General features: G+C 41.1%; 2 protein-coding genes across 3 annotated transcripts; both read right to left on the bottom strand.

Moving 5' to 3' along the window:
• Positions 1-239: 239 nt before the first annotated feature.
• Positions 240-2,637, bottom strand: gp1bb (glycoprotein Ib platelet subunit beta). The gene is made up of 2 exons (XM_079582629.1): positions 2,592-2,637; positions 240-1,172 (listed from the first exon to the last, which is right to left on the bottom strand). The coding sequence occupies exon 2, from the start codon at positions 1,161-1,163 to the stop codon at positions 540-542; it is 624 nt and encodes a 207-aa protein (XP_079438755.1). The 5' UTR covers positions 1,164-1,172; positions 2,592-2,637; the 3' UTR covers positions 240-539.
• Positions 2,638-3,766: 1,129 nt separating this feature from the next.
• Positions 3,767-14,618, bottom strand: septin5a (septin 5a). Of its 2 annotated transcripts, XM_079581748.1 has the most exons (12): positions 14,462-14,618; positions 14,310-14,323; positions 8,583-8,673; positions 6,993-7,079; positions 6,786-6,909; positions 6,576-6,710; positions 6,378-6,495; positions 6,211-6,312; positions 5,446-5,542; positions 5,231-5,366; positions 5,051-5,153; positions 3,767-4,811 (listed from the first exon to the last, which is right to left on the bottom strand). In XM_079581748.1, exons 1-12 carry the CDS (start codon positions 14,505-14,507, stop codon positions 4,749-4,751), a joined length of 1,116 nt encoding a protein of 371 aa, XP_079437874.1. In that variant the 5' UTR covers positions 14,508-14,618; the 3' UTR covers positions 3,767-4,748. The 2 variants fall into 2 exon arrangements, with proteins under 2 accessions (XP_079437874.1, XP_079437875.1); XM_079581749.1 differs by lacking the exons at positions 14,310-14,323; positions 14,462-14,618 and adding an exon at positions 9,536-9,625.
• Between the last annotated feature and the right edge of the window lie 132 nt (positions 14,619-14,750).

Here is a 14,750-nt window from a genome sequence, read left to right as displayed (position 1 = left end):
CCTACTGGTCATGAGGAGTATGTTTTGTATTGGTGGTGACAGTATTATCCAAAATGTTATGCAACATGCAATGCACCTGTAAATTATCATTATAGTGATGATGATAATGTAAGACCAGACCTTCATATTGTGATGATGCAACAGTTGAGAGTAAAATGAATGAGACAGAGGTGTGTATATTACATAAACGCTTTATTATACATTATACATTTTTAAGGCTTGCTTAATGTTTATGTAATATCATTTTTGTGGGGAGAGAATTGGAAAATCTTCCGATCTTCAATAATCTTCAATCAACTTAGAGTGCATTTTGAATCTCATATATTCATATCCCGTATTCTTGTCATACAGTATTTGCATAGGTTATAATTTTCAAAACAGACAGCGTGAGAGAATAATAATGTTACAGTGCACGACTAGAACAAAATAATAAAATAAAAGTATTTATGCCGAGTGTGTTTGGATTTGTCATTTCCAGATTTAAGCACACTTTGGACCTTCAAGAGAAAAAGCATTGAACTAATACATTTTGATCCAAATCAGATGTTTGTGTCCCTCAGGGGCGTGTACTCATTCTCCCGGAACATATCTCCGGTCGTAAAGCTCTCCTCTTTGGTCCTTCGAGCCTCTTCGGACATCCACCGAAACCTACGGAGGAACACAATGACAGCCAACAGCAGCGCGCCCTGCAGCAGCACAAACCCCAGCAGACACAGCTGTGAGACCAAAGCGAGGTCACAATACCAGTAATGACAGGAGTCCAGTAGTTCCTCCTCAGTTAAAAACACCACCAAGCGCCCTCGGAGCTTGAGTGGAGAGCTGCAGTTGACCCTTAAATGGGTGTTTCTGATGGGGTGACCTAATAACCAGGCCCGCAGGTACAGCGCTCCACAGTCACATGCCCAGTGGTTTCCGTGGAGGGACACTGTGTGCAGATGGGGCAGTGAGTCCAGCAGGCCATTGGGCAGAGTGGTGAGCAGGTTGTTGTGGAGAAGCAGCTCAGTGGTGTCCGCTGGGAATGTGACGGGGAGCGTGGAGGAGTTGAGAGAGCGACCGCTGCAGTTCACTGTGCTGCCGTGACATGAGCAGACCACAGGGCATGAACTCTGACCTTCACATGAGAGGAAGATGAGCAGCAGGACCAACAGCAGGCTCTTCATCATGACCGAGTGCTGCAGTGGACAGAGAAGAGTGAGTGTTTGCTCTGTTCTAAACAAAGTGGGTAACTAAATCTTTAGGGGTGCTGCAGTTTCTTTAAAAGGATTTATACTAGGGCTGGGACGATCCACACGATCTGTTACGTATCACGATACTCAGGGGCAGATCCAATACGCACAGTAAATAATTATGATACATAGCCTAATAATAAGTTAGCCTTAAAATGTGTAGAAAGAACAGTCATGTGTCCAAAGTTTATAAACCAAATGACATTTGACATTTAGTCAAGTGTTAAGATTGAAAAGTGCATTAACACAAAATGTAACACAGTGCTGATAATGGAAAACAAAGGAGTTTATGATAATTAGCATTGAAAGTATTGCGATACTTGATAAAGTATCCAAATCCGATCCGATATTTTGTCCCAGCCTTAGTTCATACGATAGTTGGGAGGCCTGTGTATCCATGTGTAAAGTTACAAAATTGCACAAAGTCAAAGTCAGTGTTGGGGGTGGCATATTACAAAACGAGTTACAGAAATATATTATTTTTTTCAGTAACTAAGGAATACAACATCTTACTTAAAAATACAGTAATACATTAGTCATTACAATTTAAGTAGCGCAAGATACAAATGTCGTCAAAGCAAAACACGAGGATGGGGAAGGCGAAGGAAAAGGATATTTGACTGCACTTATGCTTAGTGGCATTATTACTATTTTCAGTTTATATTTTGCCAAATGTAACTAAAATGTAACTCAAAGTAGTGTAACTCAGCTACATGTATGTAATACAAACACATTACATTTTTAAAGCTGTAACTACTAATATGGAATATTATACAATTTTCCCAACACTGGTCAAAGCAGTGTAAAAGACTATCGTGGACCTCAATCTACATTTCTCCTCCATAGGTGAAAAAGTAATTGGTGTGTCAAATCTTACCTTTTTCTATTCTAAATTGATAAAAAGTAATTGTACTACAGGGAATAGAAGCAGTAAGTTTACCTTTTTTACCTAAAAAACTGTAGTAAATGAAATAATTCTGATTCTATTCTATTGTCATCAATATAGTCTATGTCAAACTGTGGTGCCACTTTGTGGTGACTTTGGCCTCTCCAGCTGGTACTCAGAGACATATTTATTTTTTAACTGGAGATAGATTAAATTATTTGTTTGTAGGCAATGTATTTGGGTTGCTTTGTTTTGGTTATTTTTTATTTTTTCTATTCTGGTTTAGACATGGTTTACTCCTAGTTTGGTCATTTAGTCTGATTTAAGTCTATTTTAGCCCATTTTGAGACCCCGGTTTAGTCCTGATTAGGTCTTGGTCAAGGCCTGCAGATACTTGGAAGAATTTAAAAACTACGACTTTGACTCACATTGTGTTGTGATGTTGTTACATTTATATAATACATAAAAAGGTGCATTACCGTAAAAGCCAGCCGTGAGTTCTTGTTCAAACCAGGGTGATTTTTGTCTTTGGGGGGAAAAAAGTAAAGAAATGCATTTTTATATGACTGGTGGGACTTTGTTAGCACCTGCTGGTTATTTCTCATTCAAGAGAAACAATGTTACTCAGTGAACAAAGTGATATGATAAAACAACTGTTAGAAATACATACTTGTTCATACTTCTTCCTACCACCTTTTAGCAATGCAAAAATTGGTTGAGTCAAATAACGAAACGACACATCCCAATAAAGTAAAATAAAAAAAAATATGATTGCATGTATTTTAAGCAAGTAATAATCCATATAGCAAGCAGCACACTTGTCAAAACATATTAAAGACAATTGAATGTTGTTGAAGGTAATTAGCATATGTGTGTATGTACTTACCTTAGGGCTGCAGAGGCCAGTGAGTGTTTGTAATGTTTTATTCCGCCAAGAAGCCAAGGGACAAGCAGCTGGCATTGACTGATAAAGGGGAGCCCTTGCGCATGTAACAACTTGGACAAATAGGGCAGCAGCTATTACGTGCAGTACTCAAGTGCCACTGATAAAACAAAGACACTTTTCTTTTCCTATAAAGTTCCTGCAAAAGTGTTTCTGTTTTCCTTTTCTTTTTTGGTGACTTGATTGGCAGTAAATGACATGCTCTGTAATACACAGGAAGAGTGCTTTTAGAAGATAGTGATTCAGCAGATAAAGGCAGGAGGCCTTTAATCTTCTATTAATTATTTCTATTGTTTAGCGATCTGTACAATAACATTAAAATAGAAATGTAAAAGGTTTAGTGAGGGGGGGGTCACATTTACAAAAGTTTAGGCCTGGGGTAAATTTTACTCAATGCCCATGATACAGAAAGGTATTATTGCCTTTATATAGACCATTCTCAGTCATGTGATTTTTGGTTGGCAATCAACTGTTTGGAACTGTGCCTTTTTCAATATGAATTAAATGGAAGCTGAAATGAATGGACATATCAAATAATATCTCTGTCGTGGTGGGCAGAGTTTCAAACGGCTGATTGCCAAACAAGTCACATGACTTAGAATATTGTTCAGCTGCAGACTTCACCGTAATAACATAAAAATAAACGGAGGCGGATGAATTAATAGGTATGTAGGCCTAGTCATATGTTAAATAAACAATACAAAAACATGACTATGTCCATGAAGTGTTTATTTATCACACCTTTAGAAATGGGGAACAGATTGAGCTCACATCAAACCTTTTGAGCATCAGCTGGATCACACATGTCTCTCAAGCCCTGATGCACTCATACAATAAACAACAACAATAGAAACCCTCGCTCACTTAAAGCCACTTCAACAGGGGAGAAACACTCAGCATAGATAGTACTTTCTTTCAGTATTAAACCATGGCAACAAAGCATTTATTACAAGCACAGGGCATCGGCTTTAAAGCAAAAATAGGCCCAAAATCTTCAGAGCGCAGAAAGAACAGCAGCATGCTCCAACATGCACACTGGTTTAAACTCTGTCATTATATCTGGTGCTCTCCATTCAGTTTGTCACCTGCATCAAATGCATTTTAGCCAGAAATGCTGACTGTAGAAAGAGCTCATGATGAGCAGAAAGCAAATGAAAACAGACAGACAGAGTTTGGAGTCTGACAAAGTCACTGTGGTAGATTTAAGGGCACATTCGGGCACATGGACGGATATACAATATTACTAAGGATAATACATAATTTACACAGTCCTCACAAAGGAAAAATAAAAATAAAAGAACATTATTCATTTCAAACGCAAACATCACAAGTTAATGTTTTACAAAACCATTTGCAAACACATTTCATACCCTGATAGAATATCCAAAGTTTAACACTGAATTAATAAATTAGATAATATGACAAGTACTTAAATTATGCTTTTGTTATACAAACTATATTCATGTTAAGACTTTTAAACCATGAGGGGCTTATAGTGGGTCAACAAATAGTTTAGGAGAAATAAAATAAACAAGCTCGTACTCGCCGCTCCCTGGTCAGACTTTACAGAAGCACCAAACAGCCAGAGTCGCCACTAACACATGACACTCATAGTTTTTTTTCTGACAGTCCCACTGTTGTTCTGAGCGCAGGCAGCAGGAGACGCTGCAGCACAGCTCGGATTCACCAGCCATCACTGCTCTTTGTCATGCATCTGCTGTTGCATCTTGTTGAGCATCTCCTGCATCCTCCTCAGCTGTAAGACAACATTGGAAAAATTAAACACAAGCACCACATAAAAACATTTATATAGAAAAACTAGATTTAGATTAATGTGTTTCTTTAAGATTGGTTGCAATGAATCTTTTTTTAATCCCATTTATTCCAGATAAATTAGTTAAAAAAATGTTTTATCTGATCAACCCGTCAGCTCTGTCATGCTGCCCAAGAGAAGAACAGTGTATGTGTCTCGAAACCTATCATCAGTAGAAATACCTCTTCATCTTTCATTTTGATGAGTTTCTCAGTGTCCACGTCAGGTGTGGACAAAGGCAGGATGGGGATAGGGCTCTCAATGCGGTTGTCCTGGGCCAGTTTACTGCAAGAGAGATGCTTGTTATTCATGCTGTTGAGCAGATACAATACTAAGCATAAAGCAGTGCCTTTGCCTCTTACCTGGTCATCTCCTGTATGCACTGGGCTCTGTAGTTCTCATAGTGCACGTCGCAGGTCACGTCTTTGAGGTCGTGCATGTGCGAGCGAATCAGCATGTTCCTCAGTTTGACAAAATCACAGTGCGACTGGTTCTCCACTGGACACATAAAACAAACTCCATTAATGTCACGCTTATATCAGTGGTGTGAGCGCAGAATAATTTATTTTGGTTGCACCTTCGACAATTCCCCAGGGATACAGGCGTCCTCTCACTCTCTGCCCACGAGCCTCCACCACCGTGTTACTGCCAATCACAGCGAACGGGGTGCACTCCTGTTGACCAACGCCAAAGCAAGTTAAGCTCAGAGGAATCATTTATATCCACTAAAACCCCACAGGAATGCTCAGCAATAATAGCTTTTTATTTGTTGCAAACTAGATGTGTAACTGCTATGATTAAAGGTACACTGTGTAACTTTTTGAACTAGACTGTTGCAATCAACACAAAACATGCTCCCAATGACCTGCACGACACAGAAAAGGCAGTGGGTAATCAAAGAATCGATTTGGATGAGGACCTAACCTATTTAAATCTCAAATTCTGCTGCCTTTAGTCACCATCACCATGGAGACGAGCTGGAGACGTACCCACTCCCAGTAAAGCTACAGTCATGTCTAATGAGAGCTGAGCTGCTCACAGCAAAGCACATGGTTGTTTGTACATTTATAAGGTATTTTTCAATGATAAAAATATCTGTCATAAAATAAATGCTTGTATTTCAATATTTTTTATTGGTTAAAACTTTACGCAGTGTGGCTTTAAGTACAGTTTTAATCCAGCCACAGGGATCTGTTAGGACAGCAGGCAAAAAGGAAAGAACAGCTCCTTAAATGTGGGCTCATTGAGAAGCGGAAAGAATATTGAGATGGTGGTGTGATGTTTAGCTCCAAAAAGATGCATGTACGTAGATTGCATTTAAAAAGAGTCAAACAATTCTTACTTTGAGCTCTTTGTCGAGCTGTTTGAATTCCTCATCTTCATCAGAGTCACACTCGGGGAACTGGTACACCTTGATTCCAAACTTGTCGATTTCGTCTCGTATCTGAAAGAGTGAAACGTGCGATTTCAAACTCAGTCAGAGACCACGGGGCATGTACCAACACTCACTCTGTCTTTGAGCTTCTTGATTTCATTGGGTGTGAGGCAATCGGCTTTGGCAATAAGAGGAATAATGTTCACTTTTTCATGGAGAGCCTTCATAAACTCCACATCTACAGGCCGCAGACTAACAAACGAGAGACATTTACGATCGAAACGTCTTATTGCATTTAGTATTATTTGAAGTATTGGTGAGTTTTGGATTACCCATGTCCGAACGGTGGAATAAAGTAGAGGCAGCAGTGCACTCGGTTGTCCTGGATGTTTTTCCTGTTCAGTCCGCTCTCATCTCTGAAGTACTGCTCAAACTGCTGGTCTATGTAGTCTGTGATGGGCTTCCAGCTGAAATGACAGATGGACATGATGCACACTACTCTGGATGGGACACTGAATGAACATGGAAGTCGTCTGGCTCACCACTCGTTGTTGTTCACTGCGTCCCCGAACCCTGGCGTGTCTACAATGGTCAGCTTCAGCTTTACTCCCTTCTCCTCGATGTCTACTGTGTGTTTGATGATCTCCACTGTCTGGTTGATGCGCTCTGCAAAGTGCAAAGAGGAGGCAACCACTCAAGAGTCACAGTATTATTAGGACGACCGGTCAATGTCACATTTAAAGACTCACCCTCAGCGTTTAGTAACTTTCTGTCTTTGTAGAGGTCTGTGAGGAACAGGCTGTTGACCAAAGTGGATTTGCCCATACCCGACTCCCCTAAGAAAACACATTCTTTAAGTAACATGAGATTCCCCATTTAATGCACAAGACACTCCTTTGGTAGTTCATAAATACAACTAAAATGCAGATAAGCAGAGGGAGGTAGTAGGAGTCTCAATTAGATTATATTTAAAGGAGCTATACCTGTACAAAGAAACAGGGTCACTCAAATTTCAAATTGCTATTTTCTGGTCCAAACTCATCTCAAACTTTACTAATGCATTTACAACATCAAAATCCATCACAGGGACTGAGTTTAAACCAGGTTTCACAATTTTCAGGGAGGAAAACTGTCACTTCACTGTAAAAAACGCCTACTAGCCTGACATTTTCTGACTGTTCAAAAGGCTTTAAAACCAGTGTTTTTTGGATAAATGTACAAATGGACAAACACGTTTTATTCCAAAACAGAAAATAAAAAAAATCAAGGATAGCTCCTTTAAGTAACTGTACTTGGAGTAGCTTTATCCTTACTAGGAATGTAGTGTTTATTTTTCTTTCTTTTTTCTTCATCTTTACTGGCTAACTTGTGTCCTTGATGCAGTTACAGTTCATGTGTCTCATTTTTATTGTTTTTTATGACTAGAGAAGAAGAAGAAGAAGATTTTTATTTATATAGCGCCTTTCACAGACATTGTCACAAATCACTTTACATGAGACAATTGTACATTTACTCCATACTCGGTGGTGGTAAACTACGTTTGTAGCTTCAGTTTCCCCTGGGGGAGACTGACAGAAGCACTTTCTGCACACGTCGTTGCCCTTTGGGATAAATAAAGTTGTTTGAATTTGAATTTATCACACTTAGGGGGTCATTTATCAAGACCGGTGCTAAATAGTGAGTGCAAGCTGAAAAGTAGCATAGATGTATTTGTGGGATTGTTGCACCTGATTTACATTTTCAAATGACCCAGTATTACAGATTTCTGACATGCAATTGAGTGAATGTTGCGTGATTAAACAAGGTGTAAATTACTCTGCTGCTGATCCCCTTTTGCACTTGCTACTTGTTTTGCACATGAGTAGAGGTCCGGTAAATGAACCCCTTACTTTTTACTCTTACCTGAGCAATTGATTTATTTTTTCCATTAAGTTATTTATCTATATTTTCCTTTTTATTTGCAGAAATATTTCTTTTGTCAATTGACTGTGCATAACTTCAAATCATAACAACGCTGCCCAAAAAGTGACTTCCTGTAATGTACTGCTGTACTGATGAATAAGATGGTGCTTTTATTTTGGCGTGCTGTATCGAAACAGGAAGTCACGTCTTTGGCAGCGTTGTTATGATTTGAAGTCAATTGTTTATGGTTTATTAATTGGAAAAATCCATCTTTATTTTTACTTCTTAATTGGGCCGTTACTTTTTTTTTTCTAGTACCTGAGTGAAATTAATAATAATAATTAGAAAAACGTACTCTTAACTGGAGTAAAACTTTCTGGCTACACTACCCCCCTAAAAGCCAAAGTATAGGTTCAGGAAACGCTTGTGAGACAAACCTGCCACCATCAGAGTGAAGTCGAACCCTTTCTTCACTGATTTTCTGTGCACCTGGTTGGGGAGAGTGGCGAAACCCACATACTGCTTCTCCTACGAGACAGGGCAGAGAATGGAAGATAATTAACGATTGTTACGAGAAATAAATTTAAAAGTGAGGAAAAACAATAAAATTCAAACAGTCCACTGTAAACTGACCACGTGAAGTTGCTTTATCCAACAAAAATAGAAGTTACAAGATATTTGTTCAAATGCTGCGTTTTAACGGCGCTATAGCCTTTGAGTGACCACACCAGAGCTCAGCGCATGGAAAACACATGCACAGACTGAGAATAACCACTGTCTAAGTATTTCCACTAAATCTCCCACACAGCGCCGCAGTGTAAGTGGCTCTTGTGGCTCTGCTGGCACGGTCCGTCGTTAATGCATGAGTCGAGGTCGCTCAAACGCACACTGAGGCTCCTGAAAGCCTCTTTTCACACATAAAGCCAAACGCACAGTTAGCATCCCGCTAGGCTGTCATAACTTGTCACTGGCATTTCCGACAGCACCAAGAGAGAGGATTGCATTTGTAAAAACACAACAGACAATGTGACCAGTGGGCCAGAGTGGGCCATCGGAGAGATTCACAACATTTGCACATTTGGGGAAAGGGGTGAAAGAGGCTATAGGTCAAAATGTTATGAGTTCAATTCAACTGAACTGACACCAAGTTGTGACTTTTCCTCACTTCTACAACGCAAATCACTTAAAGTAACCCACAAGTAACAAACAGGTAGTTCTGATCTGTTTGTGTAGTAATGTAGTTGACTATTGACCAAGAAACTGTGCCCAAATCCTTGGTCAGGGTCAATTCCTACCATTCAGATAAAGGGGACCAAATGTGCCCATACAGAAGACAATGCAATTATTATTATCATTGGTTTTTTTTTATGTCCCAGCTCAAAATGGTTACCTTCTGCCTGGCTGTCCTGACCCGTGGGCACAGCAAACGTTCCACGAGCTTCTCCTGCAGCATGATCGCATCCATCCTACAAGCCCCACTGGTATTTACACAAACTCTTCCTTTCTGTCGGAGCGGTTTCTCTGCGTGTCTTCGTTCCTCCTACTTTTTTTTCGTCTCTCTCCTTGTTTTTCTTTTTTTTTCTTGGCCTGTCGCCTTTCCCCCGGTGCCCTACAGCGCTGCAGCTCTGTTCAAACAGGTACAGAGGAATTCTCACTGGGGAGCACATGGAAGCCAGCAGTGGCAATTTGAGGGAGGAAACTCTGGTGGGACGGAAGGGGCTGTGAGAGGTCTTAAAGAAACTCATTCATTCAGCCTGGACTTCCCTCCCCCAGCTGTGCTGACTAAAAATACAACCGAGAGTGGAGGAAAATGCAGAGGGGAGGGCAGAACGAGCGTCAAAACAGAACAGAATTTAGAGCTGAAATTTCTAAGACAAAGGAGGGACTTGCTCAAACTTGACTGACAAAGAGTGCTCGGAACAAACAGCGGATGAAGACACTTGTGCTGCAGGTACAGGCCTGTGGAGATCATCCGCTCATTTAAACCTGTCATTTCTAAAGTCACAATACGGACAGACCTGCTGAACTGTCTGCAGCACGAAGTCGGTCGTGCAGTTTATACAGTGTAATAATGTACATAGATGTTATAGTCATCCGTGTCATGTGTGCTGTGGCGGCAGATTCAACACACGATGCTTTGGAGTAGATCACAATTAGTATAATTTCTGTGTAAATGAAAGTTTTTGTGAAGTGCATAACTTGAATAACAGTGAAGCTCTTCTGTCCTGTATTATAGTGATTATTCTCACTATACTCTGGAAGTACAATCTTCAAAATGACACAACAACTATACTTGAAGAAAACCACTGAGACACCAGGGCTAGTCTAACAAAACAAGCTCTAAAAGTGAATAAACTGTTTGCCAATTAAGTGCAATCGAATAGAAACTGCACTTTTTATCTAGTTTTGTCTCAGTCATCAAATCAAAGAGGCTGTAGTTTTTAAGTAACTCCTGAAAAAGTATTGTCATCACATTTAAAAGCTGCTAAGCCTGTATTTTACACCTCTATAAAAAATGTCCTGAAATGCACAGAATTCTTGTATTAGTTCAGCACTTGATATTTCGCCTTTTCTTAAGCATTTCTACTAATTCTACTGTGCACAATCAACTGACTCCTTATTATGAAACATAAATTATGAATCTGATTGCAATACTTGAGAAAATTGCTGTAATTTTTTTGTCCAAAATTATGCAACCATTCCAGAGTTGGACTAAGGACTGAAACCGCCTCTATTATAAACTAAATCAAATCTGCATATTTCTGTACCCCATTGGAGACTCCACCACGTACCACTAGCAGAACCCGTCCCACTAGTTGAGAACCCAATCTGTAGCAGCGTGATGAGGTGAATGAGGCGCAGCAGCAGACGCAGCCGATTGCTTCCAGATGTGATGGCGGTGGCTGTGGCTGCTGTGCGTGGGTGTGTCCTGCTCGTGTACAATGTGGCCAACACAAGCTCAATGTTCACTGGAGTAAAATAAGCTGACTCTTTTCTTCTCTGTCCCAAAAACAGACACACCCTGCCCCCTTAAACTGCACTACCAGAGGACGCTCCCCCCCTCCAGGCCACGCGAGGGAGACAAAGATCTAGAGGCTCATCAAAAGCCTCATGGTTAATGGGTTGAGCCCTCTCAGCAGAAAAGATGCTGATGCAAGTCGCAATTGCCATGTGGAGATTCATCAAGTAAAGTAAGATCTGGATGGACTCTGAGGCTCATGGCATTTTGGTGTGTGTTGGTAACAATGAGTGGATTTATGTTGAGGGTGTTGATCAATAGAGAGGAACAGATGTCTCAATGAAACAATGGTTAGACCACCCCACCCCCATGTCACACTGGAACCAGCTGCCCCACTCTCTCTGAAGCAACTCTCGCTCATGCTCAAAGTATCATGAGATCTCACTATATACACAGAGAGCACTGAAATGTCTAACCTTTAAAAAACCCATCAATCATATCTTTTAAATTAAATAAAAATCGAGCAGCAACAGCACTCAAACCTGAAAACATAAATAGGTCAACGAGACAATATGCTCTTGAGGATCAACTAGACGGCAGTAATGCTATTTTTGCAGACGGTAATCAAAATGAAGCATTTGGAAGAGGATTTAACGTGGTTAAACCCAATGTTTGGCGACCTGTGGTCAGGGCAAAGCAGCACCATCACAGAAATGAGATGCCGATTTCCTGCTCCTGCAAAGCTGAGTGAGTTTACTGCCTACACACAGTAAAGATGCATGTTTTTTAAGGTGCGATAGTTTAGCGCCCAGGGACACGGCTCCAGATCTTGAGCTTGGATTTTAGTCTGGAGTACCTATAGCTGGAGGTTTAGTCTCCTGTGCCTGCTCTTGGTCTTAACCAGTGATGCCAAATAAACAAACTCCTGTTAGATGTACTTGGTTTAAGTGGGTACAACAGGTGCAGGCAAAAATCCCTGTAAGTAAGGCTGTTTCCATTTTACGTCGGTGCCCTTAGGCTGCAGACGACTGCGATGTCGCAATGAAGGGCATTGACCTTTATGGCAGCGTCTCCCGCTGACCAGCTGACTCTTTCACACCATTAACCCCGAAAGGCTGCACTAATGGCTGCCTGCTGCTCATTGGACGGCCCGAGTGAGGCAGGAGGAAGTGATAAGAGCAAAACCACGACACAGGAGCACATAAAGAAAAGTTGTTTTCTCCCTGGAGATGGAGAGGCCCCATGCATACAGCTCTTTAACATGCAAATCTGACTGCATGTAATTGCCCAAGCACAACTAAAAGTGCTCCACTCAAGGAGGACACTTGGCATCAGCCTCACAGTTGTAGCATCCCACTCTTTGACTGACAATGGCCTCTGTAGTTAGAGCAGAGCTTCAATAAATAGTATGTTTTTGTCTTGTTTTTTATATTAGACTAATTTGAGGAATATTACTCAAATGTTTTGCTGTATAATTTTACTCCTCACACCAATAGAAAACACATTATCCCTTTAGCTGAACATTAAATTGTTATCAAATTTGCCAATAGTAAAAGGATACATTTTGGATAAAGTTTGATGCAAATATATTGGCTATAATAGAAACAACAGTTCTTGGCTGAGGGGATTAGCGCTCAAGCTGCTTATCATTATTAGCAGCTCCGGTCAGTATTTTAGGCAAGCAAAAATCTGAATTTTGTAGTAAGATTGATGAATGTGCTGTGCCCATTTGTTTCAGAACGGAACACTGAGGTGAAGATTTGATGTCTCATACTAAACAAAGCTATTAATGTGACATTTTAATCGAAAGAGTCCTCATCAGAGTTGTATGTGTAATTTAGGACTGGTAAGCAACCCTAATGTTCATGGATCTTAATTATTCATTTGACCTGCTGGGAGCCCTGGTGGGGGGTCCAAAGCTCTGTAGCTGCTCAAACATGGAGAGGCTGGGATAGTATTTGTGTCTGTATGACTGATGACAGGGATGCAGCATAAAAACAAGATTAAATTGATCAAAGTTGAGAAGGAATTAGCCAGATTAAATTTGGAGCCCTGCCTTTGTGCTGTGCAGTAATTACCGCATAGGCCCTACTTTCCACGTACCTGGAAAGTGTTTATTATCCGACTTTACATTATGCAGGTTTTCAAAATCTGGATGAAAATGTCACGGATTTTCCACCCACACATAGTAATCAAAACACAGGATTGTGGGTAGGTTAGTATCTGTATCTCCTTCCTATCAGCACTGATGGATGAAAGAACAAAGTTGCCCAGCAACGTAATATCAGCTTTAGCGGAAGTGAAGGGAAGGTTTAGGCCACGAACATCAGGCAGAAGTGCAAAGCAGAAGAGGGTCTTTGCTAATCATTGATTTAAGATCAATTATCCACGGTTTGTATTTTCTCAAAGCCTGTGGAAGAGATTATTGCAGTTCATGAAAAAGACTGTATAGAGATGCAAATCTGCTGAGATCAAGTAACTTTTATAATTAATCTGCAGTGCCATGTCTTACATCAGTTATTTAGCCTGGTACTGGAATCACGTGACTACAGTGACTTAAAATCGGAATTGGATTTGGTCTCTTTCCAGTCATAAACTCTGGAGACTTTGCAAATCTGATTGCAACCAGCTCATCCCACATCTGTAGGAGTGAGAGGAATAAAGGTCAAGTGTGACCAAAACACAACATGAGTTGGGCAATAGATGAAATAATGTGTTTGTTCATATGGTAAGACTCAGACCAATAGTGGGTTTAAATCTCAGGGTATTAACACGACCAAATGAGATCCTCCTAATAAACACGTGGATTGTGGAATTGTGGAAGATTAGACTTATCGATGCTCAGCTCAGGGCGACAGTGGAATATTTAGCAGTAACATTGACGAACAAGAGTTAAATGGGCCAACAGCCTAATGATAATAACATAAGAGACAGGGCTGGGGAGGCGCATGGGGAGGCTGGATGCTGCTGTATGGGCCCCTGTTGGCAGTGCCCCTGACACCGGCCTGCTCCACATATGAATCTAAAAATGAAAACCACCCCCACTCTCTGCCTGCCACAGTGGAGCTCACCACGGCCTGTGAGCAAGATGTGTGTCTTACCCATGTCATGGGTGAGACACACACCTTGTCAGAATAAAAGCTAAAGTGTCAAGGATGTCCATTTAACGCACATATAAATAGAATAAAAAGGAAGACGCACGTACCTCTATGCTGTCCTCTGTTGGACATTGGGAAGGATGGATGAGGAGGCGCAGGTGCGGGATGCAAAGCGACGTCCATGAGACACAGACAGAGAGCGATCATCGCACTGACTCCACACATTTGTCAGTCAAATGAATGCATGAGCAACCCTCACCTGTTTTGACCGGGATGCGGCTCTTGTATCTGATGTTTGCAGTCATGGTGCTCGCCTATTCGCCGTGTTTTTCAACGAAGCGACGGCTCTCGGGAAGCGGCTCCTCCTCGCCTCCAAAGCCCACACACAAACGGTAGGGGGCGGTCTCAGCTGTCAGCTCCAGACCCCGCCTCCAGAGCCAACCACTCACGCTTTACGCACTAGGGTCAGTGCGCCTGGCGAGTCACACTCCAGAGAGATGCGCTACGAGCCGGAGGCAGATTTGTGCCTTAAGGCGAATTCTGTCCTC

This window comes from Gobius niger (genome assembly GCF_951799975.1).
Source record: "Gobius niger genome assembly, chromosome: 1".
Classification (NCBI taxonomy): Eukaryota; Metazoa; Chordata; class Actinopteri; order Gobiiformes; family Gobiidae; genus Gobius; species Gobius niger.
The sequence above is the reverse complement of the archived record's forward strand: the minus strand, read 5'-3'. Positions and strand labels throughout refer to the sequence as shown.

Excerpts from the sequence above, each read along its gene's own strand:
- gp1bb (XM_079582629.1), bottom strand. The coding sequence starts at position 1,163 with ATGATGAAGAGCCTGCTGTTGGTCCTGCTGCTCATCTTCCTCTCATGT.
- septin5a (XM_079581749.1), bottom strand. The coding sequence starts at position 9,610 with ATGGATGCGATCATGCTGCAGGAGAAGCTCGTGGAACGTTTGCTGTGC. Across the intron at positions 8,674-9,535 it reads TCAGGACAGCCAGGCAGAAG|GAGAAGCAGTATGTGGGTTT; the intron begins GTAACCATTTTG and ends CCTGTCTCGTAG. Across the intron at positions 5,543-6,210 it reads AGCTCGACAAAGAGCTCAAA|GAGTGCACCCCGTTCGCTGT; the intron begins GTAAGAATTGTT and ends GTTGGTCAACAG.